Source organism: Cinclus cinclus, chromosome Z (genome assembly GCF_963662255.1).
Source record: "Cinclus cinclus chromosome Z, bCinCin1.1, whole genome shotgun sequence".
Classification (NCBI taxonomy): Eukaryota; Metazoa; Chordata; class Aves; order Passeriformes; family Cinclidae; genus Cinclus; species Cinclus cinclus.
Window position 1 is genome coordinate 76,696,967 of NC_085084.1, and position 26,334 is coordinate 76,723,300.

At 51.3% G+C, this 26,334-nt stretch overlaps 1 protein-coding gene across 1 annotated transcript in view; it reads right to left on the minus strand.

The window, feature by feature from the left end:
• The window catches only part of CNTFR (ciliary neurotrophic factor receptor), a 198,601-nt gene extending 174,928 nt beyond the window's left edge, over window positions 1-23,673 (minus strand). The window contains exon 1 of the mRNA XM_062513288.1: window positions 23,575-23,673. Within this exon, the coding sequence (XP_062369272.1) occupies window positions 23,575-23,673 (99 nt within the window). The remainder of the gene's footprint in view (window positions 1-23,574) is intronic.
• Window positions 23,674-26,334: the final 2,661 nt, after the last annotated feature.

Consider the following 26,334-nt stretch of genomic DNA (forward strand, 5'->3'; position numbering starts at 1 on the left):
TAACACAAGAGCATTCAATCTTGAAGATGTTTGTGCTCCAAGCTGGTGACAGCTCTGAGAAAGCACAGGAATAAATGCCTGGGGAAGCATATTAGAAGGGCTCAGAGCTGCAAGTCAGGCACAACCTTCTCCTGAGCAAGATGAGCTCAGTCAGGCATTACTGACTGAAACATGAAGAGAGAAATGCAGTCCATGCTGGGAGGAGATGAATTCCAGGTTCCCCTTCCCAGCCCTGTGCAGCGGCAGGTTGCTCCCTAGGACCAGTGCTCCTCAAACCAAGACACTGATGGCATCACTGAGCAGCCCAAAAACTGCTGCAAAGGCAAAACCTCACGGCCACATAGCAGCACTTGCACACACAAGCAGCACGAAAGTAGGAGAGGGAGAGCAGGTTTGTGAGCAGGGAAATGTTGGAATATATCATAAAACAGCCCACGTATTTTTGACATAAGAGACAAGGTGGCCCTTAAAAGTCAGGGAGTGCAGTCCTGAAGGCTCAGATCTTCATGGCCCCAGCAAGACCAAGAAAGAAAGAACAACCAGGGGGCCTTAATGTTTGCTTGTTGTTTCCTTGATGCAAACAATGCAGATGATGCACACAGACCCTGGCCTTAGAAGTAGGACAAGGTGTCCTTGTGCACTCAAGCACTAAAACAGGAGCTTGTTCCACCTGAGGTTCTGCTGCCCTAAGGTCTTGTACAGCCAAAGGGCAAGTGAGAAACCACCAGCTTTAGCAGAGATAACAGACAACTTAGTTTTTAAATTAATTTCCTGCAACCAGACTTCTTGCTGGGACTTCCCATTGCTTAAGAATGGAAGTTATCATCTGGACAGTCAGAGTACTGCCATGTCAACAATCAGCCTAATCCCTCTGATTTAAAAAGGATTGGGGGGGAGGGGGGGTGGAAAGAGGAGGGGAGGTTTCCTTACTTCCTTCCACAGTATTTCAAACCAACCCACTTTGTGCTGTGCCACAAGGTAACCTTTTACCAGGCTGTCCTCAGCCCTGCCTAGACAGGGCACCACACTGAGCACTCTGTCTAGGCCAGATATCTAATTCTTAAGTGCCTCTGCCCACATCCTGTTAAAGGGATCACAACAATCTGCCCACACCACAGCAATATCCTCCTGCACATCACCTGGGAGAGCCTGGGGTGACACTACCCGTCTGGATCTGAGCCCTGACCCCCCAGTGCCCTTTCAAACCTTCAGCACTCTGCTCCCTGCATTACCATGATACTCTCACTCCCAGAAACAAGGAACCAGCCAGGATTGCAGATCAGCTGCATGATCTGCTTAAGAGGGGAAGATCAAAGCACACCAACCAGCTTCTTTGCAGCTTGTGCCATTTCTGTCCTACGTCTCTCAGTTCTCAGGGAAGCACCGGGGTCAGGTAGGTGCAGGCAGCAGCTGGTGCAGGTAACACCAGGTTACTGGCTTATTCATGCTTGTCCCCCAGCAGCTGGAAGATGCTGGAAAAACGTGGCAGCTTTGCAATCAAATACAAATCCAAATGTGGAAAACAGCAGAAAGGGAAAGCAAAAGTACTCTTTGGCAGGTCCCTTTCTCCCAGGGAAGGTCACTTGGGTCAGCAGATGCAGGAAGGCATCAGAGTGGGGCTTTCCATCAGCTGTTGACAGCACAGACACTCCATCTTCCGCCAGCAGGAACGTCTGGGCAGCCCTGCATAAGCTCCTCGGGTACTCTGGACCATCACCAAGTGACAGTTCATCCTCATTCTCCCATCCTTGCCAGCCTTCTGACCATCCACTCCCTAAATAGCTCGGATCATTTCAAAGGGATGGTACAAGGAACAAGAGGTTAAAAAAAATCTTCTTCCCTCACCTGCCTGTGCAGCATCTCGGTCTCAGGCTCTGGGTCAAACAGCCTCCTTCAGTTCAAGGCAGATGGAATTCTGTGATTTTTAAGTGACCATCTGTGACCCAGAGCTGCAGCGTGGAGAGAGTGGATACAGACCTGCATCTTAAATAGATTGGATTTTGTATCACACTTACACAGTGCAGACAGCAGAGAGATTTCCCCAAAGGCTTCACAGCCAGATGTAACAGCAATGTGCAAGGCTTAATGCCATGCAGGGAACATGCTCTCCACTGGCTGCAGCCTGGCTGCTCAGACCCTGCCCCACCATGGGGAGAATGAGCCAGCAGGCCCTTCATTCTTTTCCATAAGGAAAGAGCTACAGCCACTCGGCTCTTGGCTACCCAAAAGAATGTAGGGACACTGCTACCAAGGCTACAATGCACCACATCTGCAGGCTAGGTCCTGGTGAGGGTTATCCTAACCTGAAAGCACCGAACCATACTGCTGTGATCTACCTATACAAGGAGCAAGAGACTACTTTCAGCTGGGGAGCAACACCAAAGCACTCCCATCTGCCTGAGCATCACTCCCAGTGAAGCACAATAGGCAGAGCTGGGAGCACCCAGCATCTTTCTTGCTAGTGTTTCCCCTTTGGATAAAACACAGTTCATCCCTGCTCTGCAAACATCCCTGTGCATCACTGCTGTGGCCAAGGGCTATGTTCTGCAGCTCAAGGGCAAGCAGATGGTAGAAAGCCACACTTGCAGCAGGAGCAGAGCAGGAAGCCTCCGAATCAGGCTACAAATGCAATATAGCCACTATGCTCCAACTGGCAATCCCTTTCCAGTTCGTAAAGTTCGTAAGTAGAGTCATTGCCTCCCAGCACCTAAACATTGCCTCCAATTTACACATGATGACAGTAATTGACACCTCATCTCCAATAGACTAAGTCTGGATGATCAATCTAGCGATCATAACCTTACTCCATCCCCAGCACAACTCTCTGCCATGCCAAAGTCACTCATGACCTTTTCTTCCTGAGCACAAGGAGACGGCCAAAGGCTCACCAGAACTGGTGCTGCTGGTTCATGGGTTCTATTTCTGAATTTAAAGTAGCACAGAGAAATCTGTGAAGTATTTTTCAGGCCGAGATGTTGAAATTTATTCGCCCAGTATGAGCACCCCCAGTTGCTTTATTCCAGAGATGTAAATGAAAAAAGCACCAAGAACAGAAAGGGATGGGGAAAACTTCTGTGAGGTGCAGCTGGGATGTGCTTGATCTTACAGCTGTCACACATCAGTGCTGAAGATGTACAACCAGATTACTGTCATACAGCATAAAACCTGTACCTGGAGACACTTGACAAGGCATGTCTGGGCAGAGGAGGAGAGCACGAAGCTGGGGTGCACAGCATCACCAAGGCTCCTCACAGCACACAGCCTTGCTAGAGGGCAAGTACTCTGTACCTTGCAGCTGCAGGTACAAAAACACAGGTTTTTCAGTGGTGGAGTGTAAGGGACGAGTTTCCCAGTCAAGCCTGACAGCAGCTGAGCCCCCAGAGAAAGAGGGAGAAAAAGCCAGCTCAGCCAGGTCCTCAGCTCCTCCCAAAAGTGGGTGGGTGATGGGTGATCAGGACTTTCTTTCTTGGAATACATGCACTTAGACAAAGTCACAGCAGAGGGGGGAAAAAAAGACCTTTTTACTTTTGAGACTGTCAAAGGCTGGAGTTACAGTGGACGCTCACCCTGTTGTTAGGCCATTCCTTCCTTGCATGTTCACTACTGTCCACTGCCAGGGGCAGAACCCTGGGACATTTGGCTGCACTGCCCAAGCCATTCTCAAGGAATAAGCCAGCCTAAAGCATGCAGCAGGAAAGCACTGGGGCAGATATTTTGATTCACATTTACAAGGGCTTTTGACAGGAGCAAAGAAGGAACATTTTAAGCATTCCTTTCAGCCAGCATGCATTCTGGCCCATGAGACCTCTCCTAGGGCAAGGCACAAGAACAATCTCTTTGAAATCAAGGGCTCCTTTGTCACCCTGCTGCAAGCCATTTGACCTTCAGAGTCAGAAGGAAGCTCGTATCACAAGCGGTCTGATGGGCCAGGGTTGGGTGAGAGCCCAGGCACTTGAGAAGGACCACAGCCCAGCTGCCAACCCAGCATCTCAGCATGGAGATAAACAGACCCTGAGCCTGAGCACTCAGCTCTGGAAACACTTGTTTCGACTCAGCACATTTCCTCTGACGGCCAGACGCAGAAGGTCACTCAGACCAGCTTTCCACGTACAAGACATAGCCTTGCCAAGAAAGAAAAATCCCAGGGCAGGCTGTGCCACAGGTGTCCAGAGAAGGTTCAAACCTTTGAAATAGACTTCACTTCACCAACAGTATCTTCCCATTTCTTTTAAATGCATTCACAGCTCTCCCTGTAATTGCCCCACCTTGAATATTTGCAGCTCCCCTCCCTGCATCTAACTGCAGACGTATTTATTAGGGAGCAGAGGCCTTCTGAATGATACATGGAGACAGCTGAACTTCTGCCCTAAAATTCACCAAGTACCCTGGTGCAGCCTTTTGAAGACTGCTAGCTATAGACAAGCTCTCTCCGACACCAAAGTCAGAGCTAACATGAGTTGCTACTGCTGTGACACATCTGACCTGCAGCTATGGTGCCAGGGACTGCTCTCCCCATGGACTGTGCCTCCTGCCCTGCACCAAGCTGGGACCATAGCACGTGCAAGCTGCTGCAGAGCCCAGCCAGTATCCAAAATGCTGTGTCTTCTCCCAGCTTTTAGCAGCTGGGCCCTATCAGAGGGTCTCAAGCCAGATGAAACTCTAAACGTGTGCCTCAGGCATCAGTGTAATTACACAGGAGTTGCTTGTTGGTGCATAAACAACAGAAGGGACACTAAGCCTCAGGACAGGGTTCACTCCCCAGCACTAACCCAGCTACCCCCATTTCCACACCCCACTGCTGCCTTTTGCCTCGCGCAGGATAAACAAATCTGGGCTAACATCACCCCAGCCAATATTCTCCTTCAAACCTGCCCTGCAATGACTGAAACCATGACAATAACAATAGTTTTTACAAGGAGACAGGAACGAATCTGAGCATCAGGCACCAGCCAGAAGGAAGTCACGGCTACGTGGGCACTGCAAAGAACTGATCTTGACGGTGTCTGGGTCAGCATGAGCAAGGCACACGCTGGTTGGCACGGCAGATTCTCCAGAAAAGGGAAATGTGTGACAGATGCATCATGTTGGTGTAGCAGAACCATCGCTGCTGCTCCCACTGTCAGTCTGTTTGCACACAGGCACACCTCAGGCCTGTGTGTGTACCCTTCCCAGCCTACCCAGGCAGAGAGGTGTTACAATACACATTTAACTAATTCAATTACTAAAAGAAAAAGAAAAATAATAAATAATTAGGGCACACAGCCTGTGATTAAGAATTTCTTTCTCAACATGCTGGCAACACGCCTGCAATTACCGAGCCCTTGATTCTCTAAATTCCCCGGAGATCAACAGCACCTGATACCAGCATGTCCTCAGGTCTTTCATAACCCAGAAAGCTGCTCCCCCACCCCGCTGTTTCAACACTGGTGAGATTTTTCACACCTTGCAGCTCAGAAACACTTAAACCTCGGACATCCAGCCTGGCAGGTCACACCAGATTCGCTGGAGTAATTGGCAGCACAGGTGGGCTGCAGCTGACACAAGCCAGGGCAAAAGTACTCTCATTAAAAGCAGCAAAGCAAGACCACGCTCAGTGTGACGGGAGGGAAATTGCTTCCCACACCGGCTCTGCCGAGCCAGCCACCAGGAGCACTGCAAAAGCAAGAGCTAGAACAGCCCTCCTGCTAATAAGATTCCCCCAGAAATGAAAATGATGGCAGGGTAGCTGCGTGAAGGCAGGGCAGGAGGCTGGGGAGAGCCAGATGTTTTTTCCCAGCCAATAACCCCAGGTGCCATAAGGTTAAATCAATGCGTGAAGCTATTAAAAGGGGGTGGAAGTGGTTTAACATGGTTGAGTGAAATTCCTCACACTTTTAAGTCGACAAGGACGCCATCGGGGCTTAATGGGCTAGCACAACCCGTCCCATTACAGGTCGTTAACACGAACAGGAGCCTTGGGGAGAGGGGCAATTAGGGTTCCCCACTAACTCTGCAAGAGGGACTCCCTCCCCAGCTTTGAATCCCACCGATTGCAAAGAGGCATCCAGGGAGAAGTCATCGCCTCCTCTGCATTTTCTCCACCTGGGAGGGAGAGGCACGCGCATCATCGGAAGCTTGTAGCTGGGTGAGTGCTCAGCAGGCTAAAGGGACAGAAAATGGGCCCCCAGAGCAAAGCTCAGTGCCGAAATCTCCCAACCCTACCTCCTCTGCTGGAGGGCATTGCTCTGCCCCACTTTCCTCCCTCCAGACTCAGGACTGAGGTGCCACTGTCCATCACACACCTAGCAGCAAGAACAAGGAAACACCAACAAAGCATCTGGGCTGCTCGCCGGAGATGACAGTGCAGTGCTGGGATTACTGCAGCCCTCGGTTTCTGCCCTATGGAGTATGGTATTTCCAGCCTAGAAGTAAAGTTAAGACCTCTCAGGAACTTAATAGGTATACGCTGGTTATTCTCCACTGGCAAGAAAACAGTAACTAAAGCTGAAGTAAAAGGAAAAGCAAAAAAAGACTGCATTACTACCTAAACTACCAGGTTGCAGCATCTTGCCCTGCTCTTCTCCAGTTGCCCCTGGGGAGGAGCAAGCAGATCTGTTGGTACGGTGAGGGTGGGAATCCAGAGGCTGCAGACCTGGAAATAACAGTGGAACAAAAGTGGCCCCCAAATGTGGCTGCCAGCTTATCCCACACAGCCAGCTCTGGGGAGGGTCTGAAATACTGATCTGCTGAATCGACTTTACAAATTCAGAAACAAGAACAATCCAGAGCATCAATGCCTTGCTCAAACCAGAGCAGAGAACAAGCTGGGAAAGGCTCTGGGTGGCTGCAAGAAGCATTGTGGGTGGGAGAGAGAGACCACCCATGAGGGAGAATGCCTGGAACAGTCCCCAAAAAAGTGAAGAAAAATCCTACAATGCAGAGTGAAGACAGCCTTGGACATGATTATTTGGCAAGTAAGGGTTTTACTGTGATGGAACTGATACATATTTTTTCTTCCCTCCTATAAGAGGGTCCAAAGCTTCCATAGAGACTATAATAAGAAACAAGCCCAAAGGGTGTACTTTCCTCAAATACCTATTCCTTTGGTCTTCCAGGTCTGTCCACAACCTAAACATCCCCAACACACGCAGCCCATCAGGGCTTTGGTCTCTCACAGGTGGTGTTTCCCTTCCTTGCCTGTCCCAAGAATGAGGTAAGATCTTTGCGGTACCACAATTCACCACGGGCAGTGACATGATCTGGACTTGCATCAATCCAGTCAGGACTCAGTTCCAGCTCTTGCCCTCTATACTCAAACACCTACCAAATATTGAGAAGACCCTGCTCACAGCCCTTTGGTGGCTGTGTGAAGCAGTTGCAGCAGTGTAAGTCTGGCTTTTCTGCATGGACACCTAGCTGTCTCTTCCAGTTCAGCCCAGGACAAGCCAATTTACCAGTTCTTTCTCCAAAAGTCTCCACAGCACCATCTGTTCACCCTGGTGCTTCCTTGGCTCAAGGACACCACCTGTAACACCACTCCACCCCTCTGACTGCACCCAGCTCCTCCAGGCTCCCACTTTTGCACATGATCTTCTTCATTGCAGCCACCTTCCTCGGACAGACAGGCCCTGCTCAGACCTCACCAGCCTCCACCTGCAGATATTGCCCTCTTTGCATCCTTCTCCAAGTCTCTTCCCAGCATCCCCTTTCCCCCAAAGTGCTGCTTACCAAGGGTGGCATGGCTTCTGAGGATGCCCATGGAATTGCCCGATATTTAGTAACAAATCACTTTGTACTTTGCTCCCATCATCCTAGTAGGAGCCCCAGAAACACCTACAGAAGTAACACCCCACCTTCAGTTTTGCTTTGATGCCTCAGAAAGGACCAAGCAACTGCTGCAAAGCCACTTGCAATGAGCTCTGCCTCCACCCTGCACCAGGGCTGGTCTGCACTAAAAGCAGACTTAGGAGAACAGCCCAGCAGAGTTCCCAGCCAGGAACAGTTTGCAAGATGATGTCTTATCCCTGTCTCTGGCTGGGGAAGGGCAGAAGTACCTGTAGACCCCACAGTAGAAACAAACAATTCCAAACAACTGATTTTCTTGCTGTCCCCATCTTGCATGGGGACAGCCCCAATTGGAAAGGACCTCAATGACACGCCTAGTCTATGCCTTATATCCCTGGAAGCCAGCCCCACAGGCAGGGCTGGAACAAGCAGCATACCCAAGCCCTTTCCAGAAATCCAGGAGACGAACTGGAGCCCCTTGGAGTGAGGAGTGCTCAACCAGGCAGGAGCCACATCTTGTAGCATACAATTTGATGTTGAGCTAATGGGCGCAGGTTGCTCAGAGAATTTGTGGCTGCCCCATCCCTGGAAGTACTCAAGGCCGGGCTGGATGGGGCTCCAAACAACCTGGTCTAGTGGAAGAAGAACCTGCCCATGGCATGGGGGGTGGAAGGAGATCATCTTTAATGCCCCTTCTAACCCAAACCATTCTGTGATTTTGCTCTGCAAAGACCAGGGTGAGCCCAGCCTCCAAATGCTCCAGTGGGTCTCATAATGCTGTTTTCTGCCAGAGTTGGAGCTTGATGATATCACAAGGGCATGGGATTCCTCCCACCACCCCACCCACCTCCTGGAGATGCTACCTGGCCTCTTATAATTACAGGTGTTCAACGGAGAGGGACACCACAACAGGGCAGTTGAAAGGACCAGGAGCTCTAACTAACCCTGTTTTTGCCTTGCTCACACTGCTGGATAAGTTCATGGCCAGGTCTGTTCCCCCTGCTGCCACCATGCTGCAGTGCCGCCTGAGGAGTGCAGACTGCTTCCCTGCCTGATCCACCACGCAACATTTGTTTTGCGTTTCAGGCACTGGCAGGTCTTATTTGTAAGATGATGAAGCAGTCTGAAACCTTCCACATACATGCCAATTAGATGCTGCAAACGCCAGGCTCAGCAGAAGGTCAAGTGCGTGGTGTGCCGTGCTGAGCCGCGTGCTCCCCACATCAGTCAGGCTCCTCTGTGGGATGTCTGAGGAGTGCCTGGAACAGCATCCACTGCTTGGTTCCATGGTTCACAAGGACTTGGCTTAAAACAGGGAGAGGGACTGGAAATAAAAGTTTAGGGCTCTTTTTTTTTTTTTTTGTTTGTTTTTTGGGGTTTTTTTGTTTTGTTTTGTTTTAAACAGGGAGGCCAGACGTTTAATAGTCTCACAACTTCAAGCTGTTTTGATCCAGCCAGCCCCCTCTCTGCTGAGTTCTGTCAGGAGACAGGCACAAAGCACCAATTAAAGACGAGTTACGCTTTTTCTGTCAAGCAAAAAAGAAGGGGGGGGGGGGGAAATGATGGGAAGAGGGGAGAAGAAATCCAGCCCTGAAGTAATTTTGCTTTCAAAGCAAGCTGTCAAGGCAGCCCCCTCTCCTCCCAGCTCCCGTGGAGGAAGAGCGAGGGAGCACCCGCACGCCTGCTGTGGACGTGTGGCATCAGTCATCAGACTGCACCATCAGTCACTTGGCACATCAGGCCGAGCCATGCCCTCCTCTCCCCCTGGGCATCCGTCAAAGCCCGTGACAGGGAGCCAGAGCAGCAGACTCCTAGTGAAGATGGGCTGAGCACAAGCCCCACCAGCTCTGATGACAAGAATCCCCACTCATGAGCAGTGTCAACTAACTGGGAACAAAACAAAACAGAAAGCACTCGGGGGCACTAGTTAGCTCGTGTGGCCACAACATCAGCTCCATTTTTCTATGGTAGAGACATGCACAGCCAGCACAAGCATGCAAACCCTGCCTCTTCTGCCATATAGGTTTGAAAGCTCCCTGAAGCTCTCCTAGCTTGCAGCTGAGCTCAGGACAGAGAGCTGAGAGCTTCCCACAGCACTGCTTGGCTCAAACCAAGGCTACCTGCCTTGGCAGTGTACTGCCAAGGAACCACAGCACCAGCATGGACACAGCAAGCTCTCCATCACCTTGGGCTAGTACCACCACCTCTGAATTTACCTTGAGCACTTGCAAGCCATTCCCAGATCTCATCTAGCAGTCCCGCAGCTGGACAGAGTAAGAAGATTACAAAGGTCCCTCTGGGCTTCACTGTAGTATGAGGAAGATAAATAGCAAGCACAACCCCTTCTAGGGTGAAAAAGGGCAGGCATTTTGGTACTGCACAAGCACCAACCCCAGCTTTAATACCCTATCTGTTTCTGTAGCAAAGTACCCTTTGCAGAGTCCATTGGTACTGATGGCGGCATCAGATTCACTCTCACCTCTTCCTTCTTAGGATTTTTGAAAGCCTCAGCAAATTACAACAGCAAAGCCACCCCCAGGAGATAATGCACACCCTCCTTTCAACAAGGTGGCACTTGTGCTGGGTTGACTGCTCCCAGGGAGGGGAAAACCTCTGCCTCTGTGGCAGGGCCCAGTTTTCTATGCAGGATCCATCCCACAGTCAGCCCAGAGGACGAGGGAAGAGCATCTCTGTTCTGGTTGAGGTCTGCTTGGGCTGGCTGCACACACTCCCAGCTGGCTCATGAGTGTCCTGCTCATTAGCATGGGGTCACTCAGCTGCAGCAGGGCACAAGTACCACTTGGCTATTGCAACACCACTCACGTCCACTGCTGTGGAAGTGTTGAATTTCTTTTAAGAGCCCTGAAGATCTCGGTTTGAATTTAAGGGAGGAAAAAAAAAAATCTCACAAAGAATTGCAGGATCTCTGTAAACATACTAGAGGAAAAAAGAAAGTGAATCTTTGAGCCTCTTGACCTTGACAATGTCCTTATAATTACAAGACTATTTATTTTCAGTTAAACCCCAACTATTGAACAGACAGTGTCGAGTTGGTTTTTTCCTGAGCAGGTGATTATCCTGCCTGACTAATCTAATGAAAATTATCAGGAGGCTACTGACCTCCTGCTACACACACTAAATAATGCACAAAGCTTCAGGATCAGACAGGCAAATCATAACCCTGCCTTATCTTAATCACTTTCTATACAGCTCCAGGCCTATTCCACTCCTGGTTGGCTGTGTTAGCCAAATGCTATCTCAGTGGAAACCAAAGCAGAGCCAGCCCTGAGAACTGCACAGCAAAAAGTTACCTCCTTAAGATTTATTTTTGTAAAAGCCAAGAGCTGCAGAGGCAGATATATTTAGTCTTTAAGCTGCTGTCTGACTCCTGAGCTTATAGCATGAGGTGGTGGTCCCCTGGCACCTAGCTTTGGGAAAAGCAGTATTTTCCTTCTACTTTGAGGCAGGATATAAGGAGGGTAAAGTCGGGGGGGTGGGGGGGAGTTAAGTGCACAAAGGGGCTCATTGTTCCAGATAGGTAAAGCCACCTTTCCATTCCATCCTCTTGGAACCTTTTGTCAGTCTCCCCCTGCAAACAGGACTGCTCACAGCTTCTAAAAATGACACAGCACAGCATGAGGACTAGGGCAAAGCAAGAGGATCTGAAAATGGGGATGCTCTGTCCCCAGCTTGGGGCCTGAGAATCTGCAGCAATCTTGTCCCACTCTTTGCAGCACCACTCTCCTTCAGGAGAGACAAGTGCAGCAGCCAAAAGAGATTAAAAACTACAAATATAAATTAAGAAGCACAAAACTAAAAGAAAAAGACATTAAAAAAAGAAGTTATCACACACTCCCCACACAACCTCAGCATGAACAACACCCATGGCTAGACAAAGAAAATGCATTGGGGTGACTTCAAGCCCCATAAGTTTCCACTTGGGAATCTACAGTAAATGCTGGAAAAAGACTGCTAAAGGACAACCTAATTTTTACACACCCTGCTTCCCAACATGAAACCCCATCTACAAAACTAGAGAGAAGACACCCTTCTTACCCATCCATCCTGACCTTGCTGCCGCATCTTCAGCACCCCTCACATGTGGTTCTTCAGACCTCCTGTTACAGGAGCTCCCAGATCCCCTCCCATCACTGCTGCAGCCAGGAGCTTCACCTCGCAGCCCTTGCAAAGTGCTGACAGCCTCAGCAGTCTGCTCCTGCCCTGCAAGGCTCACCCCATCCACAAAACACCTGACTTATCCTCCCACCCCAGGAGTCCTGGGACACTTTTTTCCATCTGGGGAGGTGCTAAGCACAATGTGGGTGGACAGGATTCCTCATATTTTAAATGGCTATTTCTTCCCCTGTTATGACCTTTCAGTAGAAGAGGGGCAGTCTCTTCTGAAGTGAGCAGAAAAAAAGCCCAAGGTGATTTTAGGCATGACAGAAGAGGGAGCAAGAGAAAGCATAGAAAGACAGGCAGGAAATAGCACAAGCTTCATCTTTGGGAAAATACCAGCTAACACATGGAAGGAAAATGATCCATAGCAGAGATATTCAAAGGGAAGCAAAAATCTGGGAAAAATTAATGTCCACAGCAGCAATTGTTGGGGGAAGAGTGATCAGGCAGGACTTTCAAACTGAGCAGTATGAGGCAGAGGCTCTACCCAGGGCAGATCCCAAATTTGCAGATGGAAGGGTTCTTCACTATCGCTCTATGGACATGGCCATGCCCAAAGGTGTCTCCAGAGAGATGATCCTGAGCCCCATGGAGCCTGGTCATGCCATCTGGACATGGGATGGCTAAAAGGGTTAACTGTCGAGGACACAGCAAAAGGAAAGATCCTTTGCTTTTTGTCTCAGTTATAGAGAGCTGCCTGAAGCTACTTCTGGAAAGGAGTTAGAGCAGTAAATAAATTCTTCCATCTCTTAGTCTGGGTGACAAGAACAACCTCTGGCTTTTCTGGTCACTGAAGCCAACACTTTAAGTGCTTATGTCACACAGCCTTGTTCCATCCACATACCCTGACTCTGCCGTGAAAAACCAAGGTGCAGGTCAGTTTGTGTCTCTGCTGTCTAGCAGCTGCTTGGTAGCCCCCACAGGCACAGATGGGGTTGCAAGAGGGCCACTGGCTGGGTTAAACTGGCATCACCCCACTAAGTTATGGGGGACTCTCTTGAACTGCCATTCTGGCTGAAAGATGCTGCTCAGGAAGAGCTGAGACAGCTCCCAACAGGGACTGTGCAGGGTCTGGTGAATGTAAGGTGGAAGGTGAGAGCCTGGCAAAATCGAGAGAACTACGGCTGTCTCAGGGTTGACTTTGTCACTGTGCCTGTTCAGGGAGGAGCCTTACACAAGAGGAAGGGATGGAGTTAAAACCACATTGCACAAAGCCCTCAAAAATACTCCAAGGACTAAAGCTGGAGCCAGCTGCTGGTGCTGGGACCAAGGGATGGCTCTGGCTCCAGCTCCAGTGCCTGCAGCCACCCCTGGCTCTCTATTCCAGACCAGGGTAAGCACCATGCTCTTCTCATGCCAGGAAACAGGCACTGAGCCTTCCCACCACTCGCATAGTGGCAGGAGGCTGTGAGTGCCTGGGAGGGACTGCCACACACCAGAGCTTGCAAATGCATGTTCTGGGGAGGTTTCTCCACTCCCCAAGCTGACTTCCAGCTGGAGACACGTGTCTGTGCTTGTCCCCAAGGCAGACAGCAGCAACAGAGGCATCCTCTGGTGCCGCTCCCCACCAGCACAGCATGGCAAAGGGTTGGAGTGACAGCCTCCAGGGACACGGGAGCCATTTCCTCACTGCACACACAAGGACAGTGCTCGCCTTCCTTGCTGAAACCCAGAGGGTGAGACCCTGATTAGTGCCACTTATCCTGGCTTTCTCAGGGCAGGCACCCAGCCTGCTGGGACTCTGCTGAGAGCCCACCAGATCACAGCACACATGCTTGCCTCTAAGACCTCGGTCAGATGCAGGCTTAGGGAGAAGGAAGGGCTTGCCTGCAAGTCTCTACCACTGCCCTCTCCACCCAACATATATTTTTTCAGTGCAAACCTGTCTCTGTCTGCTGCTTTTTAATGGCTGCTGCTGGCTGAGCCTACAATGGCTTAATCAACAGGGAGAAGGAAGCTGAAATGTGTTTCTTTTCACCCATCCACCAGCAGAGCTGTTGCTCCAGCCCCCACGTGTTAATGTCAGTGATGGGAGGCAGGAGGAACCCAGCTGGACTCCTCCAAGGCAAGGATGGAGCAGAGTGAACTGTTGCTGGGCCAGCACTTAGGAGAAAAGAATCTTCAGCTTGACAACTCAGCAAATTAGATCTGAAACCGGCAAGAGAAAAAAAAAAGTAAAGTCTTTAAATGTCATCTCAGGTTTGGCTGCCAGAAGCATTACAGACAGACAGAAAGACAGACAGACAGATAAGCACAGTGCTGCACAAAGAGCCGGATGCCCTACTTTGATCTACTCAAGTGTTTACTAATGTGTCCCCCAGCTGGCAGGAGCTGTTAGCAACTCAAGAAATCTGTTTTTCTGCCACCAGCTCTGCTCTGGGACCTCAAGGAAATCTCAAAGACACTCCAGGTTTTAGTTTCCCCTCTTTGAAGGCAATGATGCTCCCCTCCAACCCCTAGTGGTGACAAGGTTAAAGGCTGATCCTGATAATGTACAATAGCAAATAGCCTTGGGGAACCCTCCAAGCCTAAACACAGATGTCAAGTGAGCTAAACCTCTAGTTTGGGTCCTACACCCAAAGAACAAGCCAGATCAATTCCTTGGGAGAGGCAAAGTCAAAATCATCAACACAAATCCTTTGCTATTGGCTCTTCTGACCTGGTCAAGTCATGCCGTTATCTCCTTTCTTCCTCTGGAAGGAACTGGAGAGATACCAGGCCCATTTGTACAGGAATGGCTCTCCCTTGAGCATAAGGCAGCCCTTGGAAAGGGCTTGGGAAAAACACCACTACTTCTGTCATGACAACAGGTACAGATTTACCAAAACCAGGAAGCACAAATGCTGCATGCCCCTGAAGTCAAGGACCCACCATGGCTGTTGGGGAAGTTCCTCTTCATCCTCGCATTGCAGTTGGGTGAAGCTGAAACTACTGATCCAGAACAAAGAGGGCTGGGGGAGAACAGATGTGTCTGTACAGCAAAAAGCACTTTGCAGAGTAGGGATGATTGATGATTCCCCTTCCAGACCTTCTCCCATCTAAACAAGCCCCAAGATCATGGTGTGCCTCAGTACTGCTTGCAGATGGCAACATGCACAAAACTGGAGCCCAGCAGGCAGGGTGTGCCAATGGGAATGCCTGATGGTAGCTTGCTCGACTTCTGAAGGATGGACACCTTCACTGAGAGTCACCAGGTGTATGCCTGGGATGTCCTCAGCACTCAGGCTTCACTGAGCTCAAACTGCACCTTCTGGCAAAACAACTCCAATGCAGATACAAGGGAGGAGCCTCCAAAAATGCTCAGGAAGCTGGGACATAACACAAATGCCCCATCAAAAGGGCAAGGAGCTTCTGCCAGGTGGCACAGCACATCTGAGACATGGTCAAAAATACTGTCCAGTGATAACACTCCCTCCTGCACAGATGTCAGCAGTAGCTGGTGCTCTGTGCCCTGTCATAGCACTTGCTTTCATGCACAAAACAAAAACTAGACCTGCCAACATACCCAATGGGCCTGTCAAACTAATCACGTTAGGAGAACTGGAAACACACCAGCAGCAAGAGCCGGCCCTTGCTCCAGAGCCCTAGCAGAAATCACGCATCCAGGAGACAGAAAAGCCTCTGTCGTTCCCGTAACCAGGTCAATAAAAGCACAGACAACTCCATCCAGAGAGCGACTTTTTTTACGAATCACAAGAAAGAGCAGCTCCAGCTCCCCCAGCTGCAGATAGGTGGGCAGGCACAAAGAGGCAGCACAGAAATGTGTCTGTGCAACACGTGTGGGCAATCGGCCACCCGCACATGGCCGGGATATGGGGCAAGAGGAAACCGCTCTGAGCTGAGCCGGGAGAAGGAGCGGCGGCAGCTTGGTGTGACTTCTCCCACCCCCACCAGCTGGGATCCCAAATCCAACAGCCTCCCACCCATGTGTGTGTCTGGCATGCTGGGGAGAGACAACAGGCTAGGCAAGGATTTCAAAGCTGAGAGGTCCCAGGCAGTTTTGAATGGCCCTGGATCCATGGAGTGACAGTAACCCCCCTCTTTGGGGGGAGTAAAAATACCCAAAATGAACTTCAACCTTGTTCCTCAAGAACAAAGCAGTCCCGTCTGCAAACCCACAGTTATCTGTGGGTGCACTTTACTGTAACAGTTATTTCTAGAGCTCTTCGTTAAGTGAGATGCCAAGAGGACTGGACAGAGCTTTTTTTGATTGAATTTCAGAGCAGCAGCAGCCTTTTGTTGTCTCTCCTTCCTTTTAACATATTTATTTTTCAAGCCCTTAGTTCAGTGGTACAGAGGAGGGTAAATCACACATTGGTGGTGACGTCTAGCACAGGCTGCTTCCCCTTTGCATCTGTGAACCTCACTCTAACCACCAGAAAGGATGTGTCCTCATTATCACCAGCATTTTTAAGCCCTAGACAAAAGGACTATGGTGCAGAGTGTACCTAGAGCAAAAGCAGATATAAGGCTATTTTGTTATGCATGACGTTGTTTGATTTCATAACCAAATCTCACTCCTGGTGCCAAGGAACCCAACTCTTGCTGCTTCTCCACGAAGGAGGGCAGCAGTGCAGATCCCTCCTCCTGTGCTGATCAGCTTGTGACGACACAGCACAGGCAGCAGCTCCCCATCCACCACCTATAACACAGCATCCCAAAATCCTGCTTGGCCCCTGCAGCACTGGGACACCATGGCAATATCACAGGGACAGCTGCGTGTGTCAGCCCTGCATGGCACCGTGCTCCAAGATACTAGATGCAGTCACCAAGTTATTTGCACATGTACTCCAGGGTCCCGGAATGCCACCAGAGACCAGGAGCAGTAGGAAAATAGCAGACTGTAACTTTGTGAACAAAATGAATTCACTGGCTTAACACCCACATAATTAGAAGCAGGCGCATCCCTGGGTAACTGTTAGCACGGGAGTGTGCCTGGTTGTACGCATTCAGGGGGGCTGTGATGCCACCTACAAAAGCAAGAAAGAGTGCCTTTGCAGAGCCAGGTCTTACAGCACTGATGAAACATGCAGGGAAGGTCTTTGCCCCATGATTTATTTTATTTTCCATTGAAACAGGAGTAACAGTAGCTCCTTCTTGCCAAGGGGATCTGAGCAACCCACTGCTCTCTCCTGGCAATTCAGAGGGCTCTGACAGCCGGGGGACCCTGAGAGTGAATTCTTTTGCTCACTGTTGCTGAGAATGGCAATGGGACTTGCTCTCCACACTCATCCACCAGTCAGCTCCCTGGCTTTAGTTGGCTCCTACTGGCTTTCAGCACCACTGCTGGGAATGGGCAACTTCCACTCTCCTGTCCTCACAGGGCTGACCGAAAAATGGTTTTGGTATTTGAAAAACAGGCAGTGAGAACAACCCAAGGGGGAACAACCCCCAGCCCCTGCTCTCCAAAGGGAAACAACCACCCACCACCCAGGTGTGGTCCAGCAGAGGTCCAGGCTGCAGGCTCCTTCCAATACCAGGGAAAAGCCTTCCCAGGAGCCTTTCCCTCTTACCCAGCACGTTTTGTACAGCTTCCCACACCAGTTCCCCCTCACAGGGTGTGTTGCATAGTATTTAAATACAGCCAGGTCTGGGCAAGCCAGATTTTAGTTGATCCCATGTCCCCTCTGTCAGGCAATGCTAAGAAAGGGGTCACGATTTCTCCACTAGCTGTTAGGACAGCATCACTTAATACAAACCCTCACAGCCTTCCTCCTCCAGCCTCCCCGAGGCAGAGAGCAGCAGAAAGTGATCCCCCTACCCAGGGAAAAGAGAGAAGATTTCCCACATAGTGGGCACCAGTATTAATTTTTCCAACTGCTGCAGCTTTCCTTTCATTCTGTGACTTGAACATCAGTCGACGTTGGCAGCAGCCCCGGAGGGTATCGCAAATCAGCTGAAAGGAAAAGAGCCTCTTCAAGCACTGGCATCTGGGCTGCCTCTGAGCCCGAGGGCAGCAGCTCTGGCTGCGCAAGGCCACACTGACCAGACAGCTCAGAGCCACGGCACTGGATCAGCCATGCCTTAAGAGGGCTTTGATGACATCTTTAGGGTGTCATGGCTAATTAGAGCCCTGACTATACCCTCTAATTAGGTAACACTTTCAGACAAATCACCGTGTCCTCTTCAAACCACTTCACACCTCCCGATACATCCCTAATTGACTTGAAAGTTGACTCGGCACTTCTTCCGGGACCTCCTTCCATTTCACAAGGCATTTCAAAATAAATAAACCCCTGCTCCTCAGTCCTGTCTCAGAGCCCAGCTGGGGAATTACCCTCACATCCGCACCTGCACGACCTGACAAAAAACCTCCATCACAGGCACAAAACAAACGCTCTGATGCTGCGGCAGCATCGTCCTCCTCTGATCTCCCATTTCCAGCCATCCTAGCGCTACTTTCAACAACAGTCAGCAAAGCTTTTTCTCGGAGAACAGGAGTGTTTGCGATGCATCAGTGTGCTACTAAAAATATTGCCCGGGGGCTCGTGAGAGAAGCAGGGCTTCAGCAAAGGAGCCTGGTATCTGCCAACAGAAGGCATTAGGAAAAAACCCTAACCATTGAGAAATTAATATGCCAGAATGGTATCAAGGGCCAACATTTCAATCCAGAAGCCTGACTTCTGTTTTCATTAGGTAATGAATAAGCTGAAATGATCCAACTGTTTTCAGTTTCCCAATAGCACAAAATTTGAAGTAGATAGGCAAACCCCCACCGCCATCATAACTTCAAACATGCTGAACAAAAACCATCAAAATTCATAGAAGATAAATACTGAGCCCTTAAAAGCCTGCTATGAGAACAATGTCTCTTTATTTGCTTTCTGTGAGGTTTGTTATAACAAAAGAGAAATACTTCAGTATACAGTGTTTTAATATATATACACACATTCACAGCTGGAATAATGGATTTTAAGGATTCAGGACAATATTACAGCTGGATTTATGCAGAAATGCATAAATGAACCTTCAAAAATATATTCTTTGCACCCTAACCAGATAGGTAGATGGACACATATATAATACACACACCCACACACCCACACACACCCACACACACACACACACACCCACACACACACACACACACACACACACACACACCCACACACCTAGGTTTCAGATCGATCAGAACCATTCATTAAATCAGACTCTCTAAAGTTTCTGCTGCTTTGGGAAAACATGACCCTGAGGAGACATCGTGCATGAACTTAACAACCAGCAGAAAATAAAACTGTAACACGCTGCATCTTGAAAGCCAGCCCTGAATCTAACTTAATTCCTGCTCTGGACAATGCCTCTAGAGAGGCATTAAAACCATGCTAAGGTGTTTTCCTGGATTTCCCAGATTCCCCGGAGATTCCCTGGCACTCCGGCTGCATCCACCTCTTTGATTCGAAGATGCTTCCAGCTGACCGCTTCCATCCTTCCTCCTGCTGCTTCCACAGCCAGTGGTGGACAGAGCCAGTGGAAAGCAGCCTCTGGAGAGCTGGGTCCTGCCCTGGCAGAAGGACGAGTTACAGGGACAGCTCGTGGGGTTTAGCACTCATTATCCTACAAAACGTGTGGGGGAATGATGTACGTGAAGGGGGGTGATGTACGGGGCTTGAAGGGTCAAGAGCAGCTTTGCATCCTCCTTTCCCATCCCCAACAAAGGAATTCCAGCAGATCTCGTGCCCCCTAGTGTCATTCCTGGCGAACGGACTGACACCGGGCACCGCCGAGCACCAGGTACCACCTGGCCCAGGCAGTGCCGCTGTTTATTCCACAGTGAAGAAGCCACCGTGTCCTGCTGGTGCCTACAGCACAGTGAAAGGCCATTCCCGACAGTTCATGGAAGGGACAGCATGAGCTTGCTGTCCCTCCCCAGCACCCCGGGGCAGTCACAGTCCCCCAGGTGTCCCTGTGCCCAGCACGGTGCCACCTCCTTTCTTCTCTGGAGGAGCCTCGGCAAGATCTGACCCTCCAGCAGATAGCCCAAACGGTGTCCCTGGAGGAGGGCCAAGAGGAGGAGGCAGAGAGCATCTGCAGTGGACACTGTCCAGAATACAACTCCTCCTAAAAATAGATAGATCCTGGAAGGGCACGGCCCTTCCAGGGAATGGGAATGCTCAGCCCCAGGAGCTCAGGATTTGGCATGATAAAACTTCAAAGTGCACGAACACAAGGCTCTTTGTTACCCTGTTTCTTCCCCATGAGAGCACCTGTGGCATCAGGCTCTGGTTAGGAGCACAAGAAGCAAGGAACAAAATCAGCCCAGAGCCCAGCATCCTCACGTGCTAGCCTGCTCTGACCAAAGATCCAGCATCTCCTCAGAAAATGCCCAAGCTGGCTGCAACACTAATGAGTGCAGCCACACCCCAGACACAGAGCACCTAAACAAGACCCATGTGCTGGAAAGGTGAACAGGAAATGTGCATGCATGTGCCTCAGTTTCCCCATCTGCCCAGCTTACCTTCTCTTATTTTCCTCATCCCTTCTGTTCAGCTATTAGTTCTTGTGGGAAGAGGCACCCCAGGAATACACCTAGACCACTGGCCCCTTCCAGCATCTGCTAGCAGCATGCAACTAAACCTCAGTAACCCATCACCAAAATTTGGAGGAATTCTCCCCAGGGCACTGACCTGAGTATGCTGCTTTCTTCTGCAACACCGAGCAGGGACTATAGCTTAGAATAATGGGGAAGTAACTCAGTTCAGTGCTGACAAAGCATCACAAGCCCCCGCGGGGTGGGAGGGGAGGAGGTGTCCTTCCCTCACGCTGCCATGCCTGGTATACATCATGTTTAAGGCCAGGCATACGTCACCAACACAAAATGGACAAATTGGAGGGATTTCAGAAAAACGAGCGACAAAAATGATCAGGAGGCAGAAGGGATTGATTTACAAGGGGAGATTGAAACAGCTACAATCAGCCTAGCTGGGCTGAGCAAGTACTGACTGCAAGAAGCAGCTGGATGCTAATCTGTAAATGGGATGAAAACAATATGGGAAGGAGTAATTTAGCATCTTCATCAGTACTGGGATGAAATGAGGGGGAACTCAGGGCTGAGTAGGCAGGGAAAAAAAACCAAACAAACCTGAAAACTCCTTTCCTAGTTATGCATGACTGTCTCCATCAAAACACTCAAAGTCCCTAAAACTCGCTCTGCCTTGGACAAGGACCCTAGGGAGCAATTGAGCCTGTGGGCATACACACACACACACACACACACACACACACACACACACACACACACACCCACACCCACATGTACACAGAGAGAGAGCCCTTTCCCACCCCTGACTCACACTCAGGAAAGCAGCAGGGCTGCCACGATAGCCGGAGAGGATGGAGGCTTCACGCTTGCAGGGAAGCAGTGGAGAGCGAAGGCTAGAGCTGCCAGTAGCGGTGGGAAGGTCTCCACAGAAGGACACTTTTGCACTCCCGGGTCTTCACAGGGGAAAGGTGCTGAGATGGCTTCCTGCAAAGTGGCAGGAGTGAGCTCAGCTGCGAGCACTCAGATATTTACACACAAACAGCACATTACTCAGCAACTCCCATTTGTCAGGCATAATGGCAGCGGCAGCAATAATAAACGACAGAGCTGAGAGACAGGCTCCCCAGGCGCACATCCAGCCCCAGCCTAAGCTGGAGCAGGATGCATGCCTCCAGCTTGTAGGGAATTAACTGAGAGTGGCCAGGAGCTGGGGCTCGCACCCACAAAACTCCTGATGGCAGCTTCAGAGAGTCAGTCACGTCTCCAAAAGCTAAACCTTGGCTGCACATTTATCTGAACGTGTGTGTGCATCACAAGCTTTGTGGCTCTGAGAGGGACCAGGTCTGTTCCCAAGTCCAGGAGGTGCTGAGCACTTATTAGGGGGAAGGGGATGCAGAGTCCTGGCAGAATGGGGTCCTCTTGGGGTAAATCAGACCAAAGATCCTGTACGATCATTAGGTCATGGCTTGGCTTGCTCTGACAAGAGGCTCTTGATAAACTTGAGGAGCTGTCGCAAGGAAGTCTGCCAGGCACAAGGCTCTCATTTCTAAAGCTCAGCCTGTCTTGGGAAAGCCCTCCTGCTGCAGTGAGCCCCAGAGGGCTCTGATCCCAGGACCTGGTCCCAGCATGCTGCCTGACCAGACACAACCGTCCCTTGCAGATCTCCAGACATCATGGCAAAGCTCTGACTCCTTATGGAGGGGCAAAGCAGGGATCCCAGGAGCAAGAACGGCTGCTCCCCCATATTTGCACATTTTGCTGGAAGCAGCCAATGTCAGTGCCTCACTGCCTGAGCATACAGACAGTGGGACCAGCAGCTGCATGTGCAGGTCCCGTCCCTCACACAAGTACACAACGTGGTATGCTGAGAGTGGGCACAGTCACTGAAATTCACTAAATCCGAGGAGATGTCAGCAAGTTCCCGAGCAAAAAGCAATCTGAGGAAAGGACCTCCTCAACCATCCCACAAAAAAAACACAAAAGAGATGGGAAAAAGAAATGAAACAGCTTTGCAAGCAATTCCCTTTCTGTAACCTGCGCTCTGAACAGACCCTGCACATGTGTCCATATGCGTGGCGTGGGGAACATAAGAGAGTGAAGAAGTCCCGATCGTTACACCAAAAACAGTTAAGTGGTTAAAGAAACAACTGCCAGAGGACCCAGGAAAGCTGAAACATGCAGACCTGGTTCTGTCCCCAGTGAAGGCAGCACAAATTTGGCTCAGGAGCTGACGGGAGTCACAACTCGTTTTGAAGATTGCAGTGGGGGAAGTCACCAAGATGTGGAAATGTCAGGGAGTTTTGTACAGCATAGGGATCGGTGTGTATTGTGCAATTCTGGAAAGCAGCCCTTGTACTCACGCTCGGGATGAACTGCCTGCCTAGCCCAGGGAGAGCAGTTCCCCAGAAGTCCCATGCAGACACTTTTCTTATAAAATCACATTTTAGGGGGGGGAAAAATAAATAAAAAAAAAAAAGAAAGAAAAAAGCGAGAGGGAATAAAGAAAGAAGAAAATCTGCACTGCCACAGCAGAGAAGAAGGCAGGTTGCGCCTTTGGAGAGACGGAGAAGAAGCCTGCTCTCCCGCCCAGGAAATCCACGGGCTCCGGTTTACAAAGAGCCGCCCCGCAGTCCCAGCCGCTCCAGCCCCGTGCATTGCCGCAGGGAGAACTCATCCCTCCCAGCGCTCAACCTGGTGCCTGCCGCGATGCCCTCCCGGCCGGGCAGGGGATGGGGGTCCCACCGCGTCGCCCCGATGCGGACCCGCTGTCTCGGAGGGTGCGGGGACGCTCCGGAGCCTTGTCCCCCATCTCTCCTCGCCAGGAACACGCGCACGGCGGGGCAGGAAAGTGAGTTGCCTAAATTGTTTCCTCACGGGGTGGGGGGGGTTGGGGGGTGGACCAGCGGCCCACGTCGGGGCGCGGACACGCGCGGGCGCAGGAAAGGTGCGCGGCTGCGGGGCGGGAGGGAACACAAGACCGGGGGCGAACGCGGGGGAAGAAAGCTTTTCCCCCCTCCTTCCTTTCCGCCTCCCTCGGCGGCGGGCCCCGCGGCTCGCCTCCGCTGACCCCCGTGCCCGCACGCCGCCTCCCCCGTCCCGTGGGTGGGGGTACACCCCTTGCCGCCCTCCGGCCCCGGCCGCCCGGTACTCACGGCGTCTTCCTTGCCGCCGCTCCCGGCGCTACCCCACGCAACCACCGGCTGCTTCTGCACCGGCTCGGGGGCTATAAGCTCTTTTAAACTCCAGCACATAACCCATGTGACCGCAGAAGCCACTGGTAAGGAGCGCCGGGGAGCCAGCGATGAGCTCAGCCCGCACCCCCCGGCACAGCGCCGGGGACGCGCTCCCGGCCCGGCCGCGCCGCGCGCACCCGTCCGCAAACACACACGCACACGCGGCACACACGCACACGGGCTCACAAACACATACACACGCACGCATACCCGCACACGCACCCCCCCACGGCCACACACTGGTCCACGCCCCTGCGGACACGCCGCCTCCTCCCTCCCCACGGATGCTGAGCCGGAGGGAGGCACCGCGCACACGCGCGCCCCGCCGACCCCCTTGCAGATGCACACTCGTGGAAGCACCGCGGGGACGGCACCCCGCACACACGCACATCACGAGCAGTAGTCCCTGCAAGACCCCACACCTCCCCAGAGATGCAGCCCCGAGTGGAAGCAGCAGGCTCGTGGTCACCCTCACGCGTGCCCTGTGCACACACGCGGTCGTGCACAATGCACCCTCCACATGCACCGTCCCTTCCCTCCGTCACGAGATGCAGACACAAGAGAAGGTGCCGCGCTACCATTGCCGTGAGCATCCTTGCCCACGCCCCACTCGTGAGTGCTGTGCTCCCTGACACCAGCACCCTCCTGGAGTGCCCAGCTGTGCCCTCAGGAAGATGCACACTGTCATGAAAGCATCTCACTCACCCCTCTCATGAACATTGCACCGGCAAATACCCAACGCACACGTGGGCTCTGCCCCCTCTCACGCAGCCATTGCAGCCACACCTGTGCTCACCTTCCCCACTTCGATAAAACCTTCTGGTGGGTGCTGAACAAGTCCATCCTGCCCACCCCATCACAACCTCAGGCTGTGGGGTCCCGTGTAGCATGTGGGAACACCACATTTCCCATCACAGGTAAGGACAGAGAGCCACATGTGTGGCTGGGGTCTGCAGGGCAAAAAGGACAGATGTCCCCCTATGCTGTGCTTAGTTACTCCCGATGAAGTGGAAGCCCCAGGGGTGGCCGTACAGCTGGGCCAGGTTGTCCACTCCAGCCACGACACAACAGAATTGGGAGTGCCATGCTGAAATGTGCCAAGTGGGGACAGGAGCTGGGTGTGAGGCTTTGGTGTGCAAAAGGCTGGGACAGGCAGGCCTGGCCGGGCAGGTGCAGGCGTGTGTTGCTGGGGCACGCCAGCAACACGTGTGAGAAGGCAGAGCTGGCAGGCAGAGGGCTCCGCTGAGAGCTGAGTTATGGAAAATGACTCTTTCCAAGGAATTGCTAAAATTAAAGCAGCAGTGAGGCCAAGCAAGCAGGAGCCAATGGGGAGGGTGAGCAAGGACAGGCAAGCGGCCTCAGGGCAAGGAAGGGCAGGGTGGGCAGGAGGCCGAGGGGAAGGCACCCTTGCAGGGCATCCTCCCCCACCGCCAGCTCCTGCCGACTGCCCAGACAACTGCAAACACCTTGCAGGTAGAATATGGGGAAAGGCTGATTGGCACCCTGGTGGCACTGGCTGGGGGACGCCATGGAGCAGGGGGCCTGGGGGAAACAACCTTTCCCAGTCACATCCCCCACTTGGCTGCCAGTGTACAGAAAAAAACCTCTGTTTTCCCAGCCTGGAAAAGACAAATGCCCATGAAGAAATAGTCTGCTCCCTGCCAGGGGCTAGTTGCCAGCAAGGGGCAGGGAGCAGTGCCCACAGGGGATTTTGGGGACCCCTGCAGAGCCCTGTAACTCATTATGTGCCTCCTCTGCCCTTATCTCCAGCCTAGTGACTGTGACAGGGCGGGGGTGCTGCTCCCTGGACATCAGCATTCAGGTCGGCAGTAAGGGCTGCTCCAGCTTCCAGATATCTGAGTGTTCCCAGCTCAAATCCCCGTGACTCAGGAAACAACACATGCGAGAAAACTCTGCACAGAGACTTGGGAGAAATACTCCCATTGGCAGGTTCCCACTTTCCCTGGCATCCCAGGACTTCTCCTGGTTTGAACAACAGTAGTAACAAAAAACCAGAACTTTCTTCCTGATCTTCCCGTTAAAGAAAAACCAAAAAAACCCCTAATCTTTGGGCAAACCTACAGAGGTAATTCTCTCTTGTTTTAACTAGATAAATGTTGATCAAATCAAAGCTACCACTTCTCTTTGCAGATGTGGAGACAATGTCACACAGGCAGAGGAACGGGGCTGCGTGGAAGCCAGGTTTTGTCTAGTTTTTCATTGATACTGCTAAAAAATACTATTAATTGGATGGAAATAATGACATTTTGTCTCAGATGAAAGTGCACAATAAATTATTATTGTTAGTAGTTTTATCCATGAAGAGAAACCAACCTGTTGGGACTGTGGAGGAATTTGTGATAGCGGGTCCTAGGAAAAAAAAAATATCCCAAGAAAGAAAACTGAAAGTCAAAAGGAGATGTCTCCAAGGCTTTTCAACAGGATGAAGCAGAGCTGGGGAGTGACCCTGCTGCCCAGAAAGTCAGGACTAGATTGAAGTAGTTACAAAATGGAAGAAAAGGGAAAAAAACCCAACCCCTCAATCTCCTTCTCCATCTCTCTCTGATGTCAGCCAGGATCAGAGCTGAAAAAGAAGGAGTAAAAGCTATGCAAGAAGAAGCAGCTCTCCGATACCACTGGGAAGTGTGTCAGGAGAGCAAGTGGTTTTGTGGGGACAGG